General features: G+C 41.4%; 1 protein-coding gene and 1 long non-coding RNA gene across 6 annotated transcripts in view; one reads left to right on the top strand and one right to left on the bottom strand.

Moving 5' to 3' along the window:
• ESYT2 (extended synaptotagmin 2) overlaps positions 1–27,552 on the bottom strand; it is an 87,824-nt gene that overhangs the window by 49,318 nt on the left and 10,954 nt on the right. For 4 of the 5 annotated variants that reach the window (XM_061587257.1, XM_061587259.1, XM_061587258.1 and 1 more), the window contains exons 2-6: positions 18,011–18,052; positions 10,957–11,091; positions 9,329–9,405; positions 6,400–6,472; positions 6,084–6,173 (exon numbers count right to left, since the gene is read on the bottom strand). In XM_061587257.1, the coding sequence (XP_061443241.1) occupies positions 6,084–6,173; positions 6,400–6,472; positions 9,329–9,405; positions 10,957–11,091; positions 18,011–18,052 (417 nt within the window). Of the gene's footprint in view, positions 1–6,083; positions 6,174–6,399; positions 6,473–9,328; positions 9,406–10,956; positions 11,092–11,673; positions 12,320–18,010; positions 18,053–27,552 lie in introns of those variants that run through there. The other variant, XM_061587261.1, reaches the window with a different exon arrangement.
• LOC133365419 (uncharacterized) lies at positions 12,461–18,971 on the top strand. The gene is made up of 3 exons (XR_009758208.1): positions 12,461–12,539; positions 14,523–14,569; positions 16,629–18,971. It is a non-coding gene; the product is annotated as an uncharacterized LOC133365419 (long non-coding RNA).

Here is a 27,552-nt window from a genome sequence, read left to right as displayed (position 1 = left end):
TTCCCACGTAATCTCTGTATCCTATTTTTTCCCTTGCATACCTCATTCCTTATATCTTTCCTTCCCCAAGATTAATTTATATATAATGCGCTTTGGATTTTTGTTTGATATTATCTGTAGAGTATAGTTACAACTTTCATGAACTGAGATGTATTCACTGTCTTCTCTTTTGTTATGTGCCTTCAAGTCGATTACGACTTATGGTGACCCTATGAATCAGCAACCTCCAAAAACATCTGTTACAAACCACCCTGTTCAGATCTTGTAAGTTCAGGTCTGTGGCTTCCTTTATGGAATCAATCCATCTCTTGTTTGGTCTTCCTCTTTTTCTACTCCCTTCTGTTTGTCCCAGCATTATTGTCTTTTCTAGTGAATCAGGCCTTCTCATTATGTGCCCAAACTATGATAACATGAGTTTCATCATTTAAGCTTCTAGTGATAGTTCTAGTTTAATTTGTTCTAACACCCAATTATTTGTCTTTTTCACAGTCCATGGTATCAGCAAAGCTCTCCTCCAACACCACATTTCAAATGAACTGATTTTTCTCTTATCCTCTTTTTTCACTGTCCAACTTTCACATCCATACATAGAGATCAGGAATACCATGGTCTGAATGATCCTGACTTTAGCGTTCGGTGATACATCTTTGCATTTGAGGACCTTTTCTAGTTCTCTCATAGCTGCCCTCCCCAGTCCTACCCTTCTTCTGATTTCTTGACTATTGTCCCCATTTCGGTTAAAGACTGTGCCATGGTATTGATAATCCTTGACAAGTTCAGTGGTCTCATTGTGTACTTTAAAGTTACATAAATCTTCTGTTGTCATTATTTTAGTCTTCTTGACGTTCAGCTGTAGTCCTGCTTTTGTGCTTTCCTCTTTAAGTTTCATCAGCATTCATTTCAAATCATTACTAGATCTTCTCTTTATATGTTTTAATTATGTTCTCCAGACTGACTTCACTCTGTTCCTATCTGCTCACCATCCTCTTCTTGACTGGGGCAAGTTAAGGATCTTGTTTCACTTCCCTCCTCTTTTCACCCCATAAGCACTCTGCAATGTTGGTTGGCACAAAAGACAGTGACTGACCTGAGCTCACCCAGTTAGCTTCATAGCTGAATAAAGATTTCAGCCTGTGACTCCCCAGTCCAAGTCCAACATTCTGACCACTACACTTATCCCTAGGGCTAGGAATTTCAAAGAGAAATAAAAACCATTTTTTCCTTACAAAAAGAAAAGTTTTGTTTTTTTTAAAGACAAAAACTAAATCAGGGGTGGGGAACTTTTTATATCAAGGGCTACGTTCCCCAGGGCAAGGGTAGACCAACTTTGACAGGCAGGTAAGGGCAAGCCACCTGTCAATCAAATGGTGCTGTTATGACATCACATGACTGGCAGATGGGTTTCCCCACCCTCCTGTCAAAATCACTCGCAGAAGGTTTCCAAGCTGTCATTGGTGGCAAGGAGACGCATGGGAGGCTCACAAAGCCCTTTGCAAGCCTCCCCACACTTTTCTTTTCAAAAGAGCCATGCAGGGTGGCTTCAAAGAACAGCACTGGAAGGAGAAGCATTTTTCACTGAATGGAAACACCTGCTCCCACCTTTAGCTAGGTGCGCTTTTAGTTGGGAGCATGCTTTGGTCCAGCAAAGGAGCAACTGGGAGCCCACTTTAAGCTCCCAGTTGTTTCTTTGAAATCCAGCTCCCTTATGACATCAGATGTAGGGCAGATAGGCATGGCTTCCCCAAAATGGCCTCATGGGCCAAATGTGGAGGCCTGGCAGGCCAGGTTTGACCTGTGGGGCAGAGGTTCCCCACCCCTCCCCTTGGTAGTATGCCCTCACAGGGTGTATTATTGGGGGTGGGGAACACTGAAGCCAAAAGGTGGACAGGGTCAGGGTCAGCAGTGCCTCCTTGTCTCCCTCCACTGCCCCTTTTCTCTCTCCATCCCATAAAGGTTATTTTGTTTTTAATGGAGAAAAGAAATGAGATTTGAAAGATCATGTGGATGAGAAAAACCACAACAAAAGTTTTCCCAATTCCAAAACAAGATAGCAACTACATTCCAATAATTCAACTATTATTTATTTAGCGCATCCAATACTTTCTTATGCAACAATTCATCCCTGGGGCAATGCCTTTAAAATTTATTTAACAAATATGACCTCAACTGAAACCTTAATCAGCTTCCCAAACAAACCTTGTTTCCAACCACAGTAGCAAAGCTGGGTAAGATAATTTAATGTCTTTATTAGCCACCTGCTTCCTTGGCAGACCAGCTAATCTAATTTTAAAAAATCGAGCAAATTCACCAAGTCTTCTTTTTTTAATGTTAAAAAAAGCCTACAGAAGGTGGCTAGTTTGTAAAGTTTACCACAGGAGGATATTTCAATGTCCCATGAATAGAACTAAAATAAGCACAGAACTAAAATATGCACAAAAATAAAGATATAATCAAAGAAAAGAAAAGGTGTTGCATGATAAGCACTGATAAGAAAATTATTAATTAAACCCACTTATTACAGCTGAAAGCTTTGTACTTTAGCTTCAATGAGGACCTCATCTTTCAACTTCGTTCAATATGATAAATCATCATGTTTGAATAAATGGATATTTTGAAAGTAACTGCCTGAGCATGACAAAATCAAAGCTTACTACATCCTAAGAAATATTACAAGCTTTCTAATTAGTTTTAGGATGCAAAAGCTATAGATCAAGGATGGAGAACGTGTCGCCCTCCACACGTTGCTTAATTCAAACTCCCATCAGCCTCAGACAGCCACGGCCAATGATCAGGGATGATGGGAGTTGTAGTGCAACAACCCCTGGAGGGCCACCTGTTCCTCACCTATTCCCCATCCTTGCTTTAGATCAGCCTTTCCCAACCTTTGGGTCCCCAGATGTTGTTGGGATTATAATTTCCATCAGATCTAGCCAGCATTGTCAATGGTCAGGATTTATAGGAGCTGTAATCCAGCAACATCTGCAAACCCAAAGATTGGGAAAGACTGCATGAGGATGGTATTAACAAGAATGCAAAATTGCCACCGGATAGTAAAATTATTACTTCAAAAAGGGTCTCAAAAACTGGATCAAACTTCTGGAGCAAGGTGTGACAAAATCCTGTTAACCCCAAGAAGTGATTCAATCTTATATATGGGGCTTAAAAAACCCAAACAGAATATGATGTCACAAGTGGCGATTGGAAATTGCCCCCAGGCATCCAGATAGTAATGCATTCCTTGTTTTAGCCCCCATCATAAGTTCAGCCCATAGTTCTCTAGAGCAGTCTTTTCCAACCTCGTGCCCTCAAGATATTTTGACCCACAATTCCTATCCACTGGCTGGGATTGATAGGAGTTATAGGCTAAAACATCTTGAGGGCACCAGGCTGGCGAAGGCTGCTCTAGAGTCGCATAGCATCATTGTCCTTATGAGACCATGCAATCTAAAAAACAGTTTCCCACTAAATCCCAGTGCAGGATTGTAGAGATGCCAAGGAATATTGATATCATTGTGCAACCATCGAAAATCACAGAGGTTTTCACTTTTAAAATCAGACATTTAACTTTCATATCACTAATCTCTCTTTTTACGGACTGCCTCTTTAAAAATAAGACAAGTCCACTGACATTCTCAGTTCAGTTCTGATTGAAATCTTATCAAATTATAGAGCCAGTATTTGTATGCCTAAAGCATCCTGCTTTCTTTTGCAAGAGCTCTGCTGTTTATATCCTTTATGTTCAGAACAACATTTAAACCTGTGCTCAGAGAGTATGGTCTTTGTCTCCAGAAAGGAGTTCTTGTCTCCTTCAATTTACCTTTTCCTTGCCCTGAGGCTGAGCAATTGGAAAAGGTGTAAACTCCAATTAGTTTTACCTGCCAAGAGAAAGCAACCTAGAAATCCTTTTTTGTATTGAGTCCAAGGGCTATGAAAGACTTCTTATGGTTACTCCCCAAGTAAAAAAGGCTTTATGTAAAGCTCAGAGACCAGCTATCATATCACATGTTCCTGGGCTGAATGCTGACAGTAAAAAAAGAAAACATTAAATTAAAGGGAGCAGAAAAATGTCATGGTGCACTAGAAGGAAAAATGGAAAGCAGGGCCACTTCATTGGTTCTGCTGAGAAATCAGCTCCATTAGGCTACTCTACTCCTGAACCATTCCTGTTCCAGGCAATCATCACAAGAACTGCTATGTATCTTTAAGAACTGGTGCTCAGCTTTCCTCTTCCCTCTTCATCTCATTTTTCTTTTGTATAATGTCTTTTAGACTGGAGGCCTGGAGGCACAGACTGCCCTGTTTTTATTGATCCTATGTAAGCTGCTCTGGGAGCCTTTTCTCAGCTGAAGAGTGGGTTAAAAATGCTTTTAAAAAAATAAGCCTACAAACCCAATCTCATCAACAGTGCAAATCTCATCACAACCCTTTCTTTCTATATTCCATTTCTCACTCTTAGATATATTAAGCAAAGAATGCATGCTCTATATAACTGGGCGGGGGGGGGGAGAGGAATGTTGCCTGCTTCTAGATGATGTAAAGCATTAACCTCCAATTCTACTTGTTTACAGTATACACTGAAATCAGGACGACAGCCGAGCAAAGCAAGACAGCCAAATGAAAAATATAATTTTCACAGAAGATGACACAACAAGGTCAGATACTTCATCTGCAATGGCTGGAAGAACTTTACAATACCTTCCCCCAAGCCCAAACCTAAAAAAGCTCTCCAGTTTGCGTAACTTTGCAATAGTTACACAGCTCTACAGAATCAGCTTCTGATCAGAATTAGAGAAGTGCCAAGCATTCATGCTTTCAGGCAGCTACTGAAAACTTTGAGAGGGCTTTTCTTGAAGTTTGACTCAGCTCCTTCTAGGAGGAAGGGTGGGATATAAATTTAATAAATGAAAATATTAAATTTGTGCAATTTAATGTTTTTAAATTTTGTTTTTAAATTGCTGTGCATATATTTATTTCTATTATTGTACACTGCTTCAGAAACATCTGTAGGAAAAGGTTTATAAATTGTTAAATAACTAAAATTATAAAATAATAGTTGGGTTTTTGCAGATCACACAATATTCTGATGAGATTCAAGACAGCATGAAAGAGAGATGGGAAAAGATGCAGGAAATAAGAGATTAGGATCACAGAAGAGGCAGCTTCACAGTACAAAGAATCCTTGTCTATCTCATTTGTGAACCTTCAAAAGACATTATTCTCACACTCATTTTCATCTTCTTAGTAACCATAAGATCTGGATATTTTTAATTTTCAAACAAAAGCAGAGCACCCTATCAACTTAGTACCAGAGTGCACAGCAGATATGCAGACATGCAGAATATGAAGAGTTCTGTTGATAGTCCATTTGAACTATGTTGCATCAGGTTTCATTTCCTTTTAGTTAATGATGTAATGAAATTAATGAAACTATAACTGAAACTGAGTAGATTGCTTAAACTATTCCAGCTTTTCTTTGCTTTCCTAACAAAGTATTCCAACTTCAGGAAGCAAGGGATACCAGCATACTAAAAATATGACAACAAATACACCCAATGCCATTAATCTTTGATGGCTAAATGTGATTGTAGCAACATGGCCTTTATTTTGATTACTGAAATTTTATTTTTGCCAAGTATGAATAAGGTGGCCATAATGATAAAGTGTAAAGTTGTACAGTTCTGAGCTCTTTTAACCTAAGCATACACAGCTTCAACTTTATTAATGGTACACTGGCTTCTGCTTCACAGCAAACTATAGTTCCCAGAATTCTTTCAGGGAAACCATATGCTTCAAAAGTGTTAAATGTGCTTTAAATGTATAGTGTGGTTGTGACCAAGATGTGGTAGTCATGGACTTGTAAGCAACCTATTTATGGGGACAGGTAGCCTCCTCTAACTCTCTTAAAGAGGGTTTCAGAACTAATCACTAACAGAACCATGGTCAGCATAATGCTAGGATTACCTAGAAGTTCTGATTCAACATTACAAGATTTTAAAAATTATTTTAAACACCAATTTACTAAAGTAAAGCAGCAACAATCTGTAAGATAGAGGAAGAAGGAATCTAGGAGGTTTTTCACTTACCGGTTTCCTAAGGAAAAATAAAGACAGTGCTCCAATTAAGGGCATATCTCCAAGCAGAGGTTCCAATATAACTCTCATTGTACCATGAATCTGAGAAGAAAAAAGATTCAGACTAGTAAGCTTCAGTTAAAAATATAAAGAACAATCTATTATTGCAGAAGTCTGATAATACATCTACATCGGTAAGGTCTATGTTGAACAGAACAAGGTTACTGTTAAAGTTTTGCTTCTTGTTTCGGATGGGGAGAGGATTGCTTAGTTTTCTGGAATGCAAAGATGTAGTTTTATGTCAGGCAGAAAAAAACTCACAACTTACCTGTATACTCTTCACACCAGCTCTACAGAAGTATCTCTTGATCTCCAAGTCAATTTCACAATTGCCAACAAAGCTGGGAAGCATAAGGACACATTGCAATGTTGTATTAAACACACACGTCCATTAATTAATGACCACATTTTAAAATCAACAATACTGACAACACGAAGGTTTTTTTATGTATAAAACAAATATAAAATACATAAGGCCTAAGGTATGACCCAGTGTTGTGCTCTGCTAGACACATACATTGGTCAGGATGAGCAGGGTTTCCTCTTCAGCCTCTCCTCCCAGCCCCAACCCATGACCCTCTGCTTAAACTCCATTTAAAAAATGCAGCCTGTGGTTTGACAGGGAAAATTGCTGAAGGTGCAACTGCTTTATAAACCATGATACACACATACTCTCATCTCCGCAGGTGTTAATGACCTCCCTGAATCACAACCCTTGTACAATGTTCTATATAATGCATTTTGCACACAGCTGGATACAACCTGTAGTCCTACTCAGAGCAGACCTACTGAAATTAATAGATGCGACAAACTTAGTCACATCCATTAATTTCCATGTCTCTACTCCAAGTATGATTAGCACTGGATACAACCACACATGTATGCCAAGCACTGTGTACTATGCATTTTCAGTAGCAGACAGATGGGCTGGTTTTCTCATTCATGCTGCGGGTGCCAGAACACACTTATTCTGGTTTATTATTTTAAGATGTTTAGCCAAATCTAATGAAGCTTTCAAAGTATTCTGTATGCATGCAAGGATTTTTACAGCCTGCTATTTTACTTTTAAATTTATTAGACTCTTTGGTACTATGTCAGCTTACAATACCAAATGCACCTAACAGAAGTGAAGAAGACATCAGGGGGAAAAAAGCTGGCTGGCTGTATCTATACAATTCATGAATGACACTGTTGCCCTTCAACCCATGTTTCTTGGACTACATCTTTGCAACACAGCTTGTATGAAACAGGATCTACTATTTGGATACCAAGTTAAGCAGAACACTTTATCCACTGAGTGCATAATGGCTGTAAACTATGCAGGGCTGCAGATCCGAAACATGACAGACAGGCAATGTTACACATTAACAGGGGATTTATTAAACTCCACTATTTGTCTTCATGGATATTTTCAAGGTGACTAATTTGATTTCTTTTCACACAGTCTAAAGGGGAAGAAATGAAAGATTTATTATGTTTATCTGTGCCTTAGTGAGAATTACATGAGAGTGTAAAGGCAAAGGGCTGTCTCTATTAAGACCTAAAAATCTATTGGATGGAATCCAAGATCTCCTTTAGGCATACCCAATAAGATTTTTCCTCCTTTGAACAACAGATTTCTCTGTTCCACATGACAAACTGCTTTTGAAACTCCCCTCACTTTCAAAAGAGATTCGCCATGCAACATTTGAAAAGAAAGAAGTCCAAAGCTCCTTTGATAGCTGTGAAAACAGTTGTATGCTTCTTTGCATCTAGGCCAGCCTTTGCCAACCTGGTACCCTCCAGATGTTTTGGACAACTCACATCATCCCCAGCCAGCACGGGGGATATAGTCCAAAATATCTAGTGGGTACCAAATCAGTGAAGGCAGATCTAGGCCACTGTGAAACAGACAGAAACCCTTCACTACATGACAAACATTTTAACCAGCAAAAAAACCTTTAGCACCTACTTCAAGTAGCACTTCAAGGTATGTGCTTATATTGTGTTATTTGTTTTAATCTGTGAGCTTTCCAGTTAATGAAAAGCACTGTAGTTTAATACTTTAACTCATACTTTATCTCCTTAACAGAAAAAAACCACACAATTATAGTGTGTTTCCAAATCTCCCCATCTGCTTTCCATTTGTCCCCCTTTTCATCTTGGAGGTACACCTTGTACATGGTAGAAACCCTTGTAAGCTGCACATTGGTCATTTACACATTACTACTTTCATCACAGTTACAATGACCCTGTTCGCTTGTAATACTAAACATGATTTAATGCAGCAATGTACGGAAGTCCACAGAAGTTACTAGGCTGCAGACACACAAACCACCTTGCCTGCTTTGGCTTGGCAGCAGAAGAGCTCTGCCCCCTCCCTTCAAGCAGCCTTCTGCACACCTGTCCTCTGGAAGCCTGCTTGGTTTCTATGCTGGTCACAGAGGACAGACTGGGCACTCCATTCCTTTCCACCAGCCTGCTCACTTGCCTAAACACTTGCTTCTTGCTTACAGCTACCATACAAAGTGCTTCAATACAAGGCTAGTTCAGCACTACGTGGACAAGCCTCCATGAGCTCAAGCAATATGCCTCTCCCACCATGCAGCCAGAAGGAAGCTTTTCAAGAAGTTGCCTTGTTTAGCAACTAATCATTGTTGGAAGCCAGGATCCTCCATTTGTACACAATGCCAAGCCAAGATTTTTTTTGAAAGAACAAATTGCTTGGCAGACATTTTCCTCCAAGGTGCACAGTGGTAGAAGAGGGTAGGAGGAACAAATGAGCATGATGCTTGGCTGTCAAGAGGCTCATTCGTGTAATGCTAAACTGTGGCGTGGTGCTTCATTTAGGTTCATACAGACTTATCCATGTAATGCTAAATGACTTAAACCAACTTTAAAAACTTGAAGAGGAATAGTCTGAAATACTGAAATAGTCTATCCACAGATAGAAGAAATTACTCTGCTTTTAGAAAAGTGTATCCCTTAATACAAAACAATGTGTGTAATTTCTGCTAGTTTCATTTCTGTGCACGCCTTGCTTGATATTATACATTCATGCCAGCAAAACCCTTAGTTGTTTTCTTAATTTTTATAAAGTAACAAAAAGTTATTTTGGCCCAAAGAGGAAGCACTTCACAAACATTTCTCAATAAGCAATGAAACACTGTTTTAATAAGGTATTGAAATATGTAATGTGTGTTTTGTGACAAGATTACCTGACTTGAAGATCCAAAATTATCTGCCTTTTATCCACGTTTTCAGTGTACACTTTAACGCCATTAATTCTAAGGGGCTGAAGTTTAAAAACAAACAATTTTAAACAGATTAATACTTCTTTTATAATTACGCTTAGAATGTAAAGCTTATCCCTTTAATTGCAACATGAACAAAGTCAGAAATACTAGCTGATAGAACATGCTCTTCTTACTCTGTATGTGTCACTATGCACAAATTCCATTTACAAAGACTGGAAAAGAAATAATAATGAACATTAGCGCTATATCAGAATGAAAGGGGGTTTGTACTACAAAGACATATACAGGAAACATGCATCACACCTGGTCACCTAAGGTGAGTAAGAAATGGATCCAAGTGACCAGGCAAGAACGCAGAAGAGAAATGGGTCTATTTCACAACTGACGTATAAGATGCTATTAGAGTGTCAAAGCAACACAAGTTTCAACCTGCTCAAGGGCCTGTATCAGAGAGTGCCGAGCACCATCAACAGCGTTCCCCTGAGCTACTTGAAAACTGACAATACGAGTACAATAAAACAAATAAACATACCATAGAAGCAAGTAAGTCCTTTATTTGCATTAGCCACAAGCCATTGGAATTGGAATATACAGAAAAAAAATAGAAACCAGAAAAACAACATGCTCAACTAAAATTCTGAAATTTACATGAAACACCAACTGATAAAATTAGTATACAAAGTCCATAATCCTCATTAGCAGATGTGAAAGAGTTGTGTCTAAAATCTATCAAAGTTATTTTTGTCCAAATGCTTACTGCATGGGTTGTCAGTTTGGTTAACCAAAGAACTAATATTTGAACTACCATCTGCAGAGCAGGGCACTCTCTGATTCAATGACCAGAAGCAACACAGAGCTCAGCTAAGCAATCAACCTATATCTGCTTTGAATAGAAGTGCAGTAGTGGTTGTACGTCTCTGCTCTGAGCACGTTTTACCAAAGGCAAATGGAAAAACATTTGTACCACAGGCCTCTAGACTGCAAGCATTTATTGTTTTAAAGCTGAAATAATCTTGCAATTTGAGTATCTTGCATTCTGTAATCCTCCCACTTTTGTTATTCCATCACCATAGCAACACTACAACACCAATCAAGAAAATGATAGAACACAAACAAGGTATGAAGGGTGACATCATCCCAAAAATAGTAATACAAAATCCACTGCCTTTAGCACAAGGCAAAGGTGACAGATAACACCAGTGTACTGAAATATGGCCAACAATATGCCAGAATACTGCTGTCAGGTGTCAATACTGCAAGACTCCTCTAAATATTTAGGTCAAAACATGTATTGTTCCTTCAAAACACACAATAAGTTGTTATGGCAATAGTGAAATAAAAAAATCCTTCACCAAAAATATTATTTAACGCATCAACATATCAAATCTCCCCCCAAAAAGCAAAGTATTGCTTCTATTATCTCTAGAAAAATCTTGCCAGACCATGATCTCTTGTTAAACTGAATAAACTTCAAGCTGCTTTTGTTCATTACCTACTTATCCATAATTACTCTTAACACAGTAAATGACACTTTATTCACATAAGGCTCTAAGTGTGTAGAGAGTATGCACAGTCTAGAAGAAGCTTACCTGATGCCCTATATCAATTTTTGTGAAACTGAAGGTGCTCAGGTGGCTGTTTGCTCCTCTCACTGCTGGTTCTATTGTTTCGCGGAAAAGTTTCTCGATGAACTGGCAAATGAAAGGCCACATGTGCTTTACAGTCTGAGAAAGAAAAAACAGAATTTGTAGGTTCTCACCTGTGATGTACCACAACATATATAGAAGTATTTAATTTAAAAATGTTAACATTATGTACAATCTCCCATTTTATATCACCTTTAGTTACCTCAGCAGCCTCATAAAGGCTCCTTCCATGATAATTAATCTGCTGCGCTCCATGTAAGTATCATGTCTGTGTACGTGTTTCAATTAAGTTCACTTTTCTCATGCTTTAATGTAAGATATATTTGACTGTCTAACATGTTTTAGGACATGCAGTCTTAACAAAGATGGACTGTAGAAGTGAGAAAATAAATAAATGAGCTTCTTTCGGTCTTTGTGACTGCAAGTGTCCATGTAAAATTAGGCCCCCGGTGCTTTCATAAGCCTTAGATAACACCTAGTAGAGAAAATGGGACCATTCTCTGTGCAACAGCGCTAAAAGCTAAAAGGCCACGCTGCGCAATCTGCAACGGTGCAGTATTAGAGTACAAGGCCCCGCGTTGCTTGCAAGTAGGCATAGAAGGGCAATGCAAGGGATGGTGCAACTGTCATTTTATATCACATCTTCTCCCCATCTTGTACCTGAGTGATGTTCCAGTGGGAAAGCCTTAGTATTAACTCATAGATAAAAAAACAGTATGCAGCATTAAAACGTCCGCTGCCTGGAGAATGAACATGTTGGAGCAGGAGGGTTGCAAAGCATAGCACTGGGAACACAGGCAACACCAAGGGAACTCCTCTTGGCAAACTGACAGAAAAGGACTACATACATGTCACCACATCTATGAAATTTTGAACATACACAACGACAAGAGGAGGAGGTGGAACACATGGAGGGGGAAATATGGAAGAGAGAACCATGGTGAAGGGGCACAAAGGGCAACACTCGCTCATGGACATAACCAGTCATGCACAGAGGATTCTAACTGTGCTGCACTCATTTGACCACAGAAGTCAGGCTACAAGTTGCTTTGTATTGTCCTCCAATGTAGAAACAGGAGTTCAGCTTAACTAATAGGATTGCTTCTCTAAATTAGAACACTAGGATCAACTAAAGGCTTGCATCTGCATTAAAATCATCTACCCCTGACAAGAGGATTAACAAGCCAGTTATGGTAAACGACCCTCTCCAAGAAACGAAGCTCCGCTCGCCGCGCAGCTGACGAGCGGGGCATGATTGCAGGTGGGGGTGAAGACGCTGCCCCCATCTGTTAATGGGGCAACGTCGCCCGTCGCGCCCGTCGCGCCCGTCGCGCCCGTCGCGCCCGTCGCGCCTGTGACGTCAGCGCGACGTGCAGCGTAAGGGGCGGGGACTATAGGACTATGTAAGTCCAGCCGCCCCTTCCACCTTCCTCTTCTGCTGCTCGACGTGGACGACATGGACGACGAGGGACAGAGTGGAACGCAGCGCGGTGAAACGGCAGCGGCTGTTCTGTTAAGGCCGCACGGTCAGCGCCATTTTAGGCGCTTGGTTTCTGCAGCACATGGGCCTCATTAGGGGCCGATTTCAGCTGCTTTGCTTCCCCATGGGGGGGTGGAGCCGGCTCCGGCTTGGGGGTGCTGTAGAAGGAGCGGCTGCGGCAGGAGCGGGCCTCGTGAGTGAGGCCTGCAAGGCTTGACAGGGATGGAACTCACTCACCGCCTGCTGGCTTGAGGTTTCTGTTTCCCGGAGGCTTTTAGCAGCCGGTTTAAGCAAGATCATAACAATCCCCCCAACGGCTGGTTTGAGGCTTCTGGCTTCATGGCTGCTGGTAACGGCTAGTTTAAGCAAGATCACACCTTCAGGGGTGGTGGCTCATACTTTTACAGTAATTAACTTAGTATAGTCCTCACATAGGTAATTATATTATAACTATAATTTAGCCAGTTGGTTAAGCAAGATTACACACACTTACAGCAGTATAAGTAACCAAAATAATTTTAAGCGAAAGAGCTGCAAGATTAATCATACTTTGCAGGCAGTGACTTATTACAGTTGGTAGTTTCTAATATTAAATTGTGCTTGTCTTTTCTGTGGCTAATAATAATAATAAATAATAATAATGTACATGTGGTTTTGAACTAAGGATTGGATAACAGGAGCTGGGGGGGGGTTAATTAGAGAAATCTTACTTTATATGCACTGTTTATAATACTTATGACTAATGATTGTAATTGTATCCATTATTCTATGGTCAGGACAGTCGATGGCTTATGTTATTAGTATTATTAATAATAATACTATCTTAATGGAATCCATAGTTAGAAGTGGGAGCCAAGGACTGGTAATGAGGGAGTCACATACAGTCATTGGGTATAAAATTAATAATAATAATGTTATAATTATAAGTCAAGGGTGGATTTATTATTATTATTATTATTATTATTATTTATTGCACTTTCACACCGCCCTTTAGCAACAAGCTCTCAGGGCGGTGTACAACAAGATAAAAACAGATTAAAATACAGATGTGGGTACAATACAATATGAAAACATATTTAAAACAAAATTAAGACAAAAATTAAAATTAAAATAGATTAAATTTAAAATTTAGCATTTAAAATGCCTGGGCAAAGAGGTAGGTCTTTACCTGGCGCCGAAAAGATAATAATTTAAAGCCGTAATGCCACCAAGACAGGAAAAGGGGGGGGTCAAAGGTCCCCTCATAAAATGCGGGCCTTTGGGCAATTTTGAACCACCCCCCCCATACGACAGCTGTAGGCTTGGAATCAATTACGAGAGAGAAGGCGGCACAAGCCTTTGGGTGTGAGTTCTATTTGGTTAGGCTTATATTAGGTTCAAGGTACTTTGTGCTATTAATTTTATTACATGGTGGCTGAAAGGACAGTGATCCTTTCAAGTGTCAGTTACACATTCCTTGTTAACTCTGTGGCAGAACTGGCATTTATTCGAATTTGGTCCCAAGAACTTGGGCTCATATCAACAACAAAGCTTATGGCATTAATTATATTTAAGGAAGGACATGCAAATGTCTGCAGGGATTTGAAGGTCTAACAGACGATAGTATGGCTGGAGCAGTAGACAGGAATACAGAGGAAAAGACAGAATACTTATCGGATTCTGATCATTTACGGGATCTTAGACGTTCTGAAACATGTGTTACCTTGACAGAATCTTAGATGCTGTTTGATGCGGAGGCTGCATTTTAAGATCCAGGCAGACTCTTCACCCCTTCCTGAGGATTTCACAATAACAAAACCTTTCTGTGTGGGATTTCTCACCACAATTACTTGATGTCATGCATAACATGCAACCCTTACATGGATACTTGTATTTGATTGGCGTTTGACACCCGCTAAGAGAAAGCTGCGGCAGGGGGGACCAAGGCTGGGCTAATCCTTAGTCTCCGCGATTTAGCAGAACTGGGTGAGCTGCAATGAACTAATAGTTGGTAAAGTGTACTTACTCATAAATGATTTCCTTTTTGCAGACGGATATGGGCAACAGGGAGATAGGAGGCAAGAGGCCTTCAAAAGGGTAAGAAGGAGCAACCGGCTGCTTAGGGACAGGTGTCCCTTCCCCAGTTAGACTCCGGGTACTATGAACTTGGTTAGCAGGCTACCCGGTTTAAGGGGAGGTTTGTTATGTTAGGGTGTTTGCCTTTTGTTTCCCAGTCTCATACCCCAACTCCTGGCTGGCCTTCATGGCCTCCAACTCACGGCTGGCCCTCATGGCCTACAATCTTCACCCCATTTAGTCATGGCAATAACGGCTGTGGTCAGAATGTACAGAAGTACACTTGGTCACGCCAGTCTTATTCAAAGGGGCAGGCAGTGAGGGGTTCACACTAGTTAGTCTAGGGTCAGTGAGCTGCACTCCATCATCATAGTGCGCACATATGCCTTATGCATTTGTAGTGGCAGAACATTACCTACAGAATGCTATAATTCTCGCATGGAGTGCTTCAGAGCCTTCCGTGAGGGGGCAGTCAGGAGACAAGTGGGCTCCTAAGCTGTGGGGCACTATCTGTCTGAGTGGATGTTCATAGGTATGGCAGCTGAAAGCTGCACAGGGGCAAGCTTGAACCGGCCCAGATGAGATCCTGGATTGGGACCATGAAGTGTTTCCTTTCGGCCCTCTTGATGTTAGGGGTCTTTTAAGGGGGTTATTATGCTATGATGGGGCTTGAACACCCATACTATGAATTCAGGGTTATGGCTGCCTTATGCACCGACCTGGCCGTGTGGTTCCCTTTCCTGCGGTTGCAAGCCTGGATTCGGGAAGGGGTTTTAACTATGAATGTTACCTTTCATTAACTCTTTTCCGGGGTTGGAAGGCGACTTTTGGACAGAAGGGCTCATGGCCTGGGGTCGGGTCTCATAACTCTCTTATAATTAGGAACATTAGGATTCATGGCCCTTGCCTGTCCCGTTGTTCTGGGAGAAGTTTATGCAGGGAGTCTGAGAAGGCCATAAGCCTATCTATTGCCCTAGCATGATCACCAGCTATCAGAATGCAGAATAGGGCAGCAGGGGCAGTGTGAAGGGGGGCTAATCCCGTGAGCTGCGCACTGGAATTCCCTTGGATTCAATGGGTTACATTACCCCAGCATGCTCGCCAGCTTCTAGAAAACAGGTATTCAGGAATTCTGGGCCGGCAAGGGCTATATGCCAGAGTGGCCTTTCTGGTGAGTCACCTGCTGATATTCCTGATAGACGGCACGGCAGGAGAAGGGGCATGGCAGTGTGAACACTTCGAGGTAAGCTTTCTTAGCCAGGCTGGCGGTTTTTTCCCTATCCCCATCGACCCTTCTCGCTGGACATTTTATGGGTGTAGTGGACCAGTGGGAAACGGTCTGTTCCTTCAGTTAAGACCCAAGCTATTCCAGGCAGTGGCTCATACACTGTTTTGGGGATTTCAGGAGAAAAGAGGTGGTGGCTGGCTCTACGTGAGACCTCTCTCGACATGCCCTCCAGTTTTGATGTTTCCAGGGAGGGGGGGTTATGCTTGCTCAACGTGGAAGGTCTAGAACAGACCAGAGGTGTAAGGGAAGGCATGTACGGTTGACCTTGCCTCAGCGCCCAACCTCTGCCGAAGGATATTTATTCACCCAGGCTAATCTGGACCCCCTATAGCTATAGGCCATATATGCCTATCTGGATCAACAATACCAGTTTTGGCATTAACAAAACAAGCATTGCAGGGGCTGGGGTATGACCCCTTCCAGTCTGGAACCCATTCAATTAAAATGGGAGCTGCTTCTATGGCAGCAGGTTTTTGGTTTCCTCCCGGCACTAGTACAGGATGTGGGACTTTGGGCCTCTGATGCATATAATGGCTATATTCCCCCCTTTTAGAGGGCAGGGGGATGCGGCGGCCTCACAAACGAGCATTGTAGGGGCTGGGGTACGACACCTTACAGTTGGAACCTATTCATCTCGAATTGGGGCTGCTTTTATGGCAGCAGGTTTTAGTTTCCCACAGGCACTGGTACAGGGCGTGGGACTTTGGTCCTCTGATGCGTACAAGGGCTATATTTCCCACTTTTAGAGGGCAAGGGAATGTAGCGGCCTCACAATCTTCATTGTTTTGACAGGTTGCTGGACAGGGATAGAGCAGATGCACATCCTAATATGCGGCCACAGCATGGTCTTCCGGGCACCCTGGAGGGCAGCGAATTCGAGCATGGGCTCGCAGTTGGGCCTCAGTAGAGGGGCTGTTGTGCAGTGGCTGGACCGGCAAGAAATGCATGGGGAGTGGCTCCTACCCGCTCTGTTCCAGCAAGGTGTGGTGCAGATATTTCTGCAGGCAATGGTCATCCACCTCGGTGGTAATGACCGCGCCGTGAAGCAGGGCAAGGCCCTCAGCGTACAGGCATGTAAGGACATGCAAGTGATAAGGCAGCGTTGGCCTTTGGTGCGTCTGATGTGGTCAGACATGGCGCGGCATATGGGATCCAGCTGGAATTGATCATGCATGGAAGAAGGTCAACCGGCAAATTCGGTGGGCTCTTCTTGGGCAGGGGGGGTTGGCCATTCCGCATCCCCGCATTCAGCACCGGAAGGGTGAACTGTACAGGGCCGATGGCGTTCACCTGTCTCATGCAGGTAACGACTTATTTTGGGCGACCTGCAGGGGTGTCTGCGAGAGATGTTTCTTGGCAGTGGGGTAAAGGGGGACTAAATAGAGATTTGTCCCCCTTTTGTGGCGGGAAGGTGAGGGAAGGGAAATAGGTAAGGACAGCTAGGTGGCCCCCTTAGGCACCTTTGGAGGTGACTGGCGGTTCCAGAGGCCTGTCTCTCAGGGCTTTACGGCTCGAGGGCAGGATATGGGCTGCTTCTGGGGCCAACTTATCCTCATCTACCCAGGGGTTATACGGCCCTGGGTGGGGATGATGTGGGAAGGCCCCCCTACTCACCTGCAGGGTGTGGCTGGGGTAAAGGGTAAGCAGATGGGCTTGCCCTTGCCCCAGCAGGGGCTGGTCGCCCGAGAGCTGTATGGCAAGCTACTTGCTTATAGACAGTTCCCGCACCTAGGTTTCCCTCTGCAGGTCACTTTAAATTGGGTTTTGTTTACTATAATTTAAATAAAGTGGCCCTTGTTCAACCCAAGCTGACGTCTCTGTGTTTTATTTCACCCCTCAACTGCAAATCAGCTGTTTATTTAGATGTTTTATCACCCTAGGAGCTCTCCAACATCAGGAGGAGTTTTCTTTGCAAAGGGATTCCAAAAGTCGTAAGATCCCCAATACTCCTCCAGCTAATATTTGAGAACTAATTAGTATGAAGTTATGGCTACCAACTTCAGAAGGATGACACTTGATAACCTCTCCTGTATTCTCTTCAAGATGCTCTGAGCTTCTGGATGGAAGATCAAGACATACATTAAGAGCTGGCCAAAAGACAAGAGATCGATGTGAAAAGACAATAAAAGTAATTTTGTTATGAAGACTTCCGGGCAGTAGTAAGAACAGCATACCTTGTTCAGCCATTCTGCTCTCTCTGTATCTGGAAAGTGGACCTAACAAAAAGAAAATTGTAAATGATTAGATAAAAAAATCTTTAAGATCATCGTGGAAAATCTGGCAATCTTTTAACTATTATCTTCAAGTGCTAGAACGGCATTGTGTACCAGATGCTGCCAGTGCATGCTACCATAAGCGCTTTGAACTTTTCATTATAACCAGCTCTATAGCACTAGTCATGGGTTCATGCATCCCCCCCACACAAAAGGGGGGGGGAAGCTTCACATTGTTTGCATTAATCATACATTGCTATAACATCTATATAAGCAAACTACAATTAGTATCTCCCCTCCAAACCAAATGAGAAACCATAATCTGAAGTGGATTTCTGACTCTGGTTTGGAAGGCAAGCACAAACTGCAATGTGCTAATTCAGATATCAATGAAAACTGTGGTTTGCTAAACTACCAAGTAAAGCTGTGCTTGAGATGAGAGTAAGTGTGTGCATGCCCATCATTTCTAGTAGTGAAGATCATGGTTTGACCATCTGAATTGAACCATTTTATTTTAAAATGTTTGACAGATATTTGTTATCATGTCCCATCGAATCCAATGCTCCTGACTTAACCACAGTTAAAACCATGGCAGCTATACAAACTGTACATGGCATATACATCATGTACCATCTCTCCTTCTCCTTGCATGCAAATTCCCATCAACCTACCTACTGTGACCTTAATATGATTAAAAGGTATATCAGCACTAGTCTTAACAGTGTCTTGCTAACCAACTGTGATCCATGGTTAGAAGATCAGGAGCGTACATCTGAACTGTTCTGTCCCCATGACTATTAATAGCTTATATACAAAAAAACCCCATCAACTTGCTGGCGTCCACTTTCTTCAAGCAAAGTTAGTTTTATTTTTACTGCTTATGCTGGCTCATTGTGGTATAAAATGAATGATGGCTGGTCCACACTGTTACTGTAATAAAAGATTTTCTCATTTGCTTGCGTATCTAGTTTTATTTGGGCTCAAATCTGTAACGCCTCCACTAAAAGGCTATTTGTTCCAACTAGTTGTCATACTTAATGAGCTTAAGTACATAAGAACTATCAATAATGTATACTAGGTGCTTCAAAGTACTAGAATATTATATTTTATTTATATAGAGTTCAAATACATGTGGCAATCAAGTCCTAATAGACAGGCAGCTATGCCATTAAAAGGGTGATGTCTCCACACAATTTTTTTTAGGCTATTCATTTATGCTCTGAAAATTTAAGAGCATCTTTTGTGCTCTGAATGAAAATGAAAATTTAACCCTAACTAAAAGATGCTAAGATCTATTTTGCTGGGATTATGGATCTATGCAACCAGGAAGCAACTGAATGGAATAACCTGAAGTCTTTATACTGTATTAGAACTGAGATATTCTTCAGTGTTTTAGCCATTCTGTGAAGAATATTAAGGCAGATAAAGTACTGTCAGTGTTAGCTTCTTTCTCATCATCTTTTCTGCAGATCTTAACTCTAAAGCAAACACAGAAACCTAAAAAAAGAAACACCACGTTTTTACTATTTGGGGATATAAGCATTTAAGAAAGTCTCTCAAATTATGAGCCAAATAAAATAACTTTCCTTGAAAACTTTCACTTGCAAAATATTTATTTAGCTCCTTTCACACACAACCCCTCTCATCCCTTCAGCTTTGTGGCTTTTATCTGGGGAGACTCCTATTCCCCTGAAAGAGCTCCAGTGGCCAGAGTGGTTGAACAGTCAGCCACTCTGTCTGAAGCTCTGTGAGAGGAACAAGGCCTCTCCTAGCAATTCTCAGCACTCTTCACTAACTACACTTCCCAGGATTGTTTGGGAGAAGCCATGACTGCCTAAAGTGAAATAACAGTCTGGTGTGGATGTGGCCAGGGTCAGCTTTGGTTTAAATTTGGGTGAGAGGCTGCATGTGCCTGCTGTAGAATAAAAAGGTGGGGGAAACCCTGAGAAAGAATGATACTGTTCACAATGTTTTCCTTTTGGAAAGGAAAGGGGCTTCCCAACCAATCTCCCTCCTCTCTGCCCTCTTCCTCCCCCCACCTCTCCTCCAGGTCAGTTTCACCTATCCTAAGCATGATTGCACTGGAATAAATCCCACTGAACTCAAAAAGCATGCAAATGATCAAACCTGCCCTCTGCTCCTCCTCCCTCCTATCTCCTCCCTCTTGCCCCTTCCCTCTCCCTTCCTTCACCCCTCCCTTTCCCTCCCCATCCCCTTCCCCCCTCCTCCTCCCCCTCCCCTCTCCGATGTTCAGTTTTACCTCTCCTAGGACTACGACCTGAAGACCAGGGTTCAAATCCCCACACAGCCATGAAGCTCACTGGGTGACCTTGGGCCAGTCACTGCCTCTCAGCCTCAGAGGAAGGCAATGATCAACCACCTCTGAATAATACCACTTAACTTGAAAACCCTATTCATAGGATCACCATATGTCAGAATCCACTTGAAGATAGTCCATTTCATTTTCAAGCATGATTGCACAGAAGTAAATCCCATTGAACTCAATAAGTATGCAAATGATCAAACCTGCTCTCCCCTCCTTCTCCCTCCCATCACCTCTCATTTGTCCCTTCCCTCCCCCTTCCACCCTCCCCTTCCAATCCCCTCCTTCCCCCTCCCCCTCCCCCTCCTTCTGCTCCCCTCTCCCCCTTCTTCCTTCCCTCTACTCTCTCCTCGCCTACCTCCTCCCCCATGGTCAGTTTTACCTATCCTAGCCATGATTGCACAGGTGTAAATCCCACTGAACTCAACAAGCATCCAAATTATCAGACCTGCCTTTCACCTCCTTCCCCTCTCCCTTCCTTCTCTCCTCCTCCCCTGCCCAGACTTCCCTCCCCATGGTCAGTTTTACCTATCCTAAGCATGATTGCACAGGAGTAAATCCCATTGAACTCAATAAACATGCAAATGATCAAATCTTCCCTCCTCCTCTCCCTCCCTCCTTTCCCCCCAACAGCTAGAGTCATTGCTTAAGTAGCAACATATTGCAATCCATCTGATTTTACATCAGATTGCAATTTCAGATTCAACTATTAATGCACCCAAAATAGAAATAGAGCACAACCTCCAGTTTGAAACACAAAAGGCTGTCTTCCCCCATCAATATGACATTCACCAATAAAAGGCTTTGAAATTAATAAAAATAAATTTGACACAGATTTCTAGGATGAATAATGAGAGAAATACAATTTTCTAGGTTAGATTCTCTGTAGAAACATTAGTAAGACAGGAAAGAAGCAAAGTAAGAACACCAACAAACATACAAAAATGTAATTCTCCATCTTTGGAGATGGCATGCGTTGCCACCACACACCATATGCTCAGAGGCACACGTTACCAAATTCTTCCAAGCTGCACAGGAAGTGGATTGTAAACCGCCCAGAGAGCTTCAGGTATGGGGCGGTATATAAACGTAATAATAAATAAATAAAATAAATTGGACTGTGAAAGACCAACCCAAATTGTGTTTGCATTTTGACAAATTTGTAGGGTAGTGCAATATCTCTGAGAGGAGGTCAGGTCTCCTGCTCCCCTGGTACATTCACTATAGCTGCCCAATTTCCCTGCTTTTTAAAGATTGATGGAAATATCTGTTGGCTATAGGTACATTCTTAAGCCACAAGGTTTTTTGCCTATTAGTTAATAGCATGTTATAGTTCTTCAGTTCCTGTCTGGCATGTGCCCTTTACAGTTACCTGCAATCTGTGGCTCTTACTTGCATACACAGGGAGACCAATTCCTCTTCCACAGTGAACTAAGTAAAAAAAGTGCTCAACCTCACCTGGAACAGCCTAGTGTGGAAAATGAGGTACATGCAAAAGACGTTGCCTCTTTATTTGGTGCACTATATAACATTTGGAACCCTTACTATTCAGAATACATTAACAGCCGCATTCTAAAGCCTGTTGTTGGGCAAAGCACCAAGAAATGCCTACAATGCAACATGCTTAATGTTGTCCCACAAAATCCCACAATAAAGGAATGCAAGCAGTGAAATTTTTGCCTAGCTGCACCAAATGCTAGAGACAGATTGAGCTCTCAGAAACAAGGAGGTGCCAGTGGCCACTTTTGGGACAAACAGAAGCTTTCATTCTGGGGCTGCAGAAGCAATGTTCGTCAGGACCATGGCACTAGGAGACCTTAATCCCTCTCCCTGCACCATCAACCAAATCCTGACTGGGCGGAGACCTTAATCCCTCTCCCTGCACCATCAACCAAATCCTGACTGTGCTGGCCCAATCCCATGGCCTTTTTTAAATAAAAAGGTGAAATGTGCAATTGTAAGCCATAAATTAACCCATTGCCAGATCAGATAATCAAATATTGAACAGAGCAAAGCAAAACACAAAGTAGGCTATTAAATGTTCTGGGTTGTATCCATCTAAGTTATACTGAGAGTAAACCCACTGAAATGTATGAAACTAAGTTAGTCATGACCAGTTTCCAAAACCGGTCAATCTTTTTGGCATTGCCAGAAATGGAATAGGCATGCCCAAGTGTGAAACACCTATAACATGGGGTTTCAGATTCAAGCATTTCAATTTTCTCAACAAGCATGTTCTAGAACAAGAAGAAAGTGTTGGTTTACATCTACTCTTGCGAGTGGGTTGCCAAAAATGCTCTGAATTTTGTGGCACTGCCTGCCTGTTAGCTGCTGGGTACATGTTCTCCCATATGAGCTCTCACCTTTTGTGACAGCATTTACTAGAGCACAGAGCAGGGCTCCGAGTTGTTAACCTGATTCTTGCAACTCTCTTTCTAAGAGCCTCACTGGAGCCCTTATTTTTTTCCTAGAAGGCTGGGTAAGTTTTTTTAAAAGTTTTTTTTTAAAAAAACAAACCCTCGATTTCTAGACTTTTGTTGACATAACTGTGAAAATTATGTTTTTCATCAAGGTTTTAATACTTCATTTCAGTCGCAAATATTTAGTTATTCACCTTGGACTATTTGAAAAGAAATGTGGGATAGAAAAACTAAAAATATATTCAGTTACAGTCTGGCATCTGTGCTCACAGATCTCCCTTATGCAAGTGAAATACAGTGTTCTGCATTTCTGATATTGTCTCCCATGATAACGAAGCTGCTCTGGGATCAACACTAGAGTAGACTGGGCAGTAGAATGAGTTCCTTTATGTGACCATCAAGAGAAACCTGGTAGTAGGAATGACAACTTCAAGAGTGCATGCTCGTGTGTGTATACACACACACACACACACAATATGAAACTTGACTATTTATTGCAGCCTAATAAAAATTATCCTGCCTTCAACAACATTATTAATTACTTATTCATTACATTAATATCTCACGTTTCCTCCAAGGAAATCAAGGTGGTATACATGGTTCTCCCCACACAACAACCCTGTGAGGTAGGTTAGGCTGAGAGACAGTGACTAAAAACATAGCTGGATATGATCAAACACATATCACATTACCACTACCCAGCAACCACCTGGAGATTTATTTAGATTATTTTTATTAGCCAAACTGCAAAGACATACTGTTTACAGAGAAATGGCAGTACATATTTTATTTCCAGGCAGATGGAAAGTTTACTTCTGAAAAAGGCTTAATCGCTAAACCACATTTCATGAGACTTTCTTTCTGAGCCCAAGCTTGTGTGCTGAAGTGATTCATACAAACAGAGCATTAATATAATAAGTGACAGCAACAGCTAAAGCAAACAAGAAAAGGGAGGGGCTGGCATGTTCTGAAAGCAGGGTTATAAAGACTGAAATTAAGTGGAAGTAATTTGCATTATCAGTTCAGCAGATTTTAAGAGCTCTCCAATGCCTCTTATGCAGATATAGGTAAGAGCTTGCCTTTCTAGCATAGAAGTGTGTCAGACCCAACACCTTCTACCTCTTCACAACATACATTGCAGTGCATAGGCACAGACACACAGAGTCTAGATGCATTCAGTAACTGAAACAAGATTCTAACTGCCTGCAGTAACTCTTCCCACTGCAGATGTGCAGTATGCCTATATGCAGTATTTTCTAAACACAACTATTCACGATTATATGACCATAAAATTATGAGAGGTAATTTCATTCATATCTACATTTAAGCAGTGAAGTGAGTACAGCAGCACCACAAAAACCTAGAGGAAACTTAATTCTCAACTTCATCCCTTTGCACAATGTAAGAGGAAAAGGAAGATAACAGTAGTGTAACATTGAGAAACTACTTTGAAAGCTTTGATAATCAGGAATGAAAAGGTTTAAACCATTAACATAAATGGGGTGGCACATCTCTTACTCTAATTTACTTGAAACACCTTCTGTCAAGAGACAAAGTTTATATACACTACCAGATGTCGAATTATTCATGAACATGTATTTTGGACTGGTCCACCCAGTGTTGTCAAAGTAGATAACAGTATTTATATGAATATATATAAATATGAAGCTATCTAATGCCAGGTCAGACCCTCCGTGGCGCAGAGTGGTAAGCGGCGGTAACGCAGCCGAAGCTCTGCTCACGGCTGGAGTTCGATTCCAACGGAAGGAGGAAGTCAAATCTCCAGTAAAAGGGGTCGAGGTCCACTCAGCCTTCCATCCATCCGTGGTCGGTAAAATTAGTACCCGGCATACACTGGGGGGTAAAGAAAGGCCGGGGAAGGAACTGGCAATCCCACCCCAAATATACGGTCTGCCTAGTAAACATCGCAAGACGTCATCCTAAGAGTCGGAAACGACTTACACTATAAGCGCGGGGACACCTTCACCTTTACCTTTAATGCCAGGTCAGACCAATACTAATTACTTTCATCTGGCAATAGTAGACTCCCAAGGACTTATTTATTTCATTTATAAAAATTAATTGTATACCACTATTCATAAAAAAACAAAGCAACAATCATATAAATATACAATAAAAACCATATAAGATTTTAAAACCAGAAATCATGGACTATTACATAAACATATATTGTCTTAATTGTCTAAATAAGTTTAGCAGCATAGAAAAGTTTTCAGCAGACATTTAAAAGTTAAAACAGAAGGTGCCTGCTAAATCTCTATTGGCAGGATTGGGCCCATGACACTAAAGGCTCATTTTCATGTTGCTGTCAAATGAGCCTTGCCAACTCAGGGGAATGACTAAGGCCGCTTCTGCAGATGATCTCAGTGATCAAGCTGAAATATAAGAGTTCAGGTGATCCCTAAGGTATCCTGGCCCTAAATTGTTCAGGGCTTACAAGGCTGAGGTAGTGGTCTTTCCCATCCCCACCTCCTGAAGTCTTTTAACTGGAGATGGCAGGAACTGAACTTGAAAGTGGTGGGGCTTCTGCATCCAAAGGATGTGTTTCCTCTGTGAGCTACATTCCCATTTTGCTTATCCAAAGTGCTACTGCCAAATCCAGATTAAAAAAGGTAACAGAATGGTAAATTATCAGATTACACTGTAACAATCTGTCATCTGTACATATTGTACAGCACTTAGAAGTTACGTCAGTGAATCACAAAGTAGCACAAGTTGCTCACTGTAGAATGGGATCTGTAGTTACAACTCTGAACTGTTACAACCAAAGTTGTATTAAAATTAAAGAGATTACACGACTCCCACCTGCATTATGCTTATCAAGCTTTATTATATAGTAGTAGCTAAATAAATATGCCTGAGAAACATTTTTCACCTCACCAATTTTAAAAAGCCATAAGGTATGCTTACATTTCAGGATTTATGAAGTCACATAGCTGCTTGTATCTGTGACAAGGGAACAATCTCCTGCTAGTTTTCAAAACAGAGGCTTCTCTACAGTACAGTCATAAATAACAGGCAGAAATAAGCCGAACGGCAAGCACATTCAACAATCTCCCATAAACTTCCGATCAAACCATACAAAGTTGGGAGTTTTGATTGTACAAGCAAGAGCCACCATAAAAAGAATCTCCAGACAGAGATCCAGAGGTTAAGCTAAAAGCCACACACCTGTCAACAAAGAGGCCTGTGCTAGGAGTCCATTAGGAAAGCGATCATTCAAGGAGAAGGCAATCAAAAAGAGAGAACATGAGGATTGCTCACACATCTGTGATTCCTCCCACCCTTAAAGGCAATCTATCTGTGGCTTAGAAATGAAGAATAACTAGTGTATAGTAATGCTGCATCATCCCATTTTAGATATTTATTCAGTTTATTTCAACACAGGCACTTTAATGATCTCACCTTTTTGCCTTGGCTCACAAGACATCTAACGCTACACCAGTGTTTTCTTCAATATCCAAACAAGATGATAAAGCTGGTAAGAAAATTCTGTCTCATCTCGGAATTCTAATTCTGAAGCTCTCTCTCAAACAGAGGGTATCCCACAGGGCTAGAAAAACAGGATCTGTTCACTAGCTACCAGGGTGGATTCAGGGGGGAGGGGGAGAGTCACCTACCACACTGGTGCCAAGCTCTTGTTTTGCATGGTAGGTTGGTATGCAATTCACAATTTTAAGGACCAGTAGCTACTAAAGTGTTTCCACTCTCTGAGGTTTGACAAGGAACAATAAACACTTTATCTACAAACTGGTGCAGAGCAAGTTTACAGGTTCACGTACTTCAAGGCTCTTGCCTCAAACTTAGTTTTACTGAGCTCCTGTATAAATACAAGCCCTATTTAACATGAATCCATATGGAACAGTTTTTATTCTACACCTCTGAAATTTTACTAGAGCCCCTGGATTGACAAAACCCCAAGCATTCCATTTTTGACATGGGGTACCTCATTTACTTCTGCATTCTCATTGTGAAGATCCTGCCTTCAAGGCTGCAGATTGAATTATGTGATCTTCAAGTGTCCCTGCAAGCCCGTGTTTATGCCTGCTATTTTACACATAGCTGAAGAACCAAGGTTTTGAGGAAACAGCCAGAACTAACAAACAAAAGGTAAAAATAGCAGAAGAGACGAAAAGGTGCTTTGAATATACCAGCTAGATCTATTTTTGTTTCAAAAACAGTACAGTCATTTTTCCTAAAGCAACACTTACATAAGCAACACAAAAGTAAACATACAATCTGTGAAGAAAAATCTGCCATTTGGCTTACATGCTATCATACCATCCCTACAAGCAAATGGACTGATAGCATATTAATTTAGAGCTGTATTAAGTGCATGTCTGGTACTCTATTTTGAAAGAGAGCTGTCCAAATTCTGACCATGTATGTTCTGACATCAAGAAGACAAAGGCTAATATCACATAGCAACCTAAATTTCACCAAACTGTATAAATAAATGCTTACAAATGTACAGCCTAGTAGTACAGGAATTACATAGTAAGACCAGTAACATATTTTATCAAAATACGGAACAGGCACTTTTACAAGTGCCACATAGCGTCCATACCTCATTTATTTGCAAGGAATCAATCTTTCAGTGTGGTAGCATATACTCTCTGGAATTCCCTGCCCATTAATATTAGGTAGATACCTTCACTGCATTGCTTTTGGCACCTGCTAAAAATAATGGTTTAGGCAGGCTTATCCAGACATGTAATTTCAACATGCACTTTTAACAT

The sequence above is a fragment of the Rhineura floridana genome, chromosome 10, assembly GCF_030035675.1.
Source record: "Rhineura floridana isolate rRhiFlo1 chromosome 10, rRhiFlo1.hap2, whole genome shotgun sequence".
NCBI lineage: Eukaryota > Metazoa > Chordata > Lepidosauria > Squamata > Rhineuridae > Rhineura > Rhineura floridana.
Note: the sequence above shows the minus strand (reverse complement) of the source record. Positions and strands in the feature narration are given on the sequence as shown.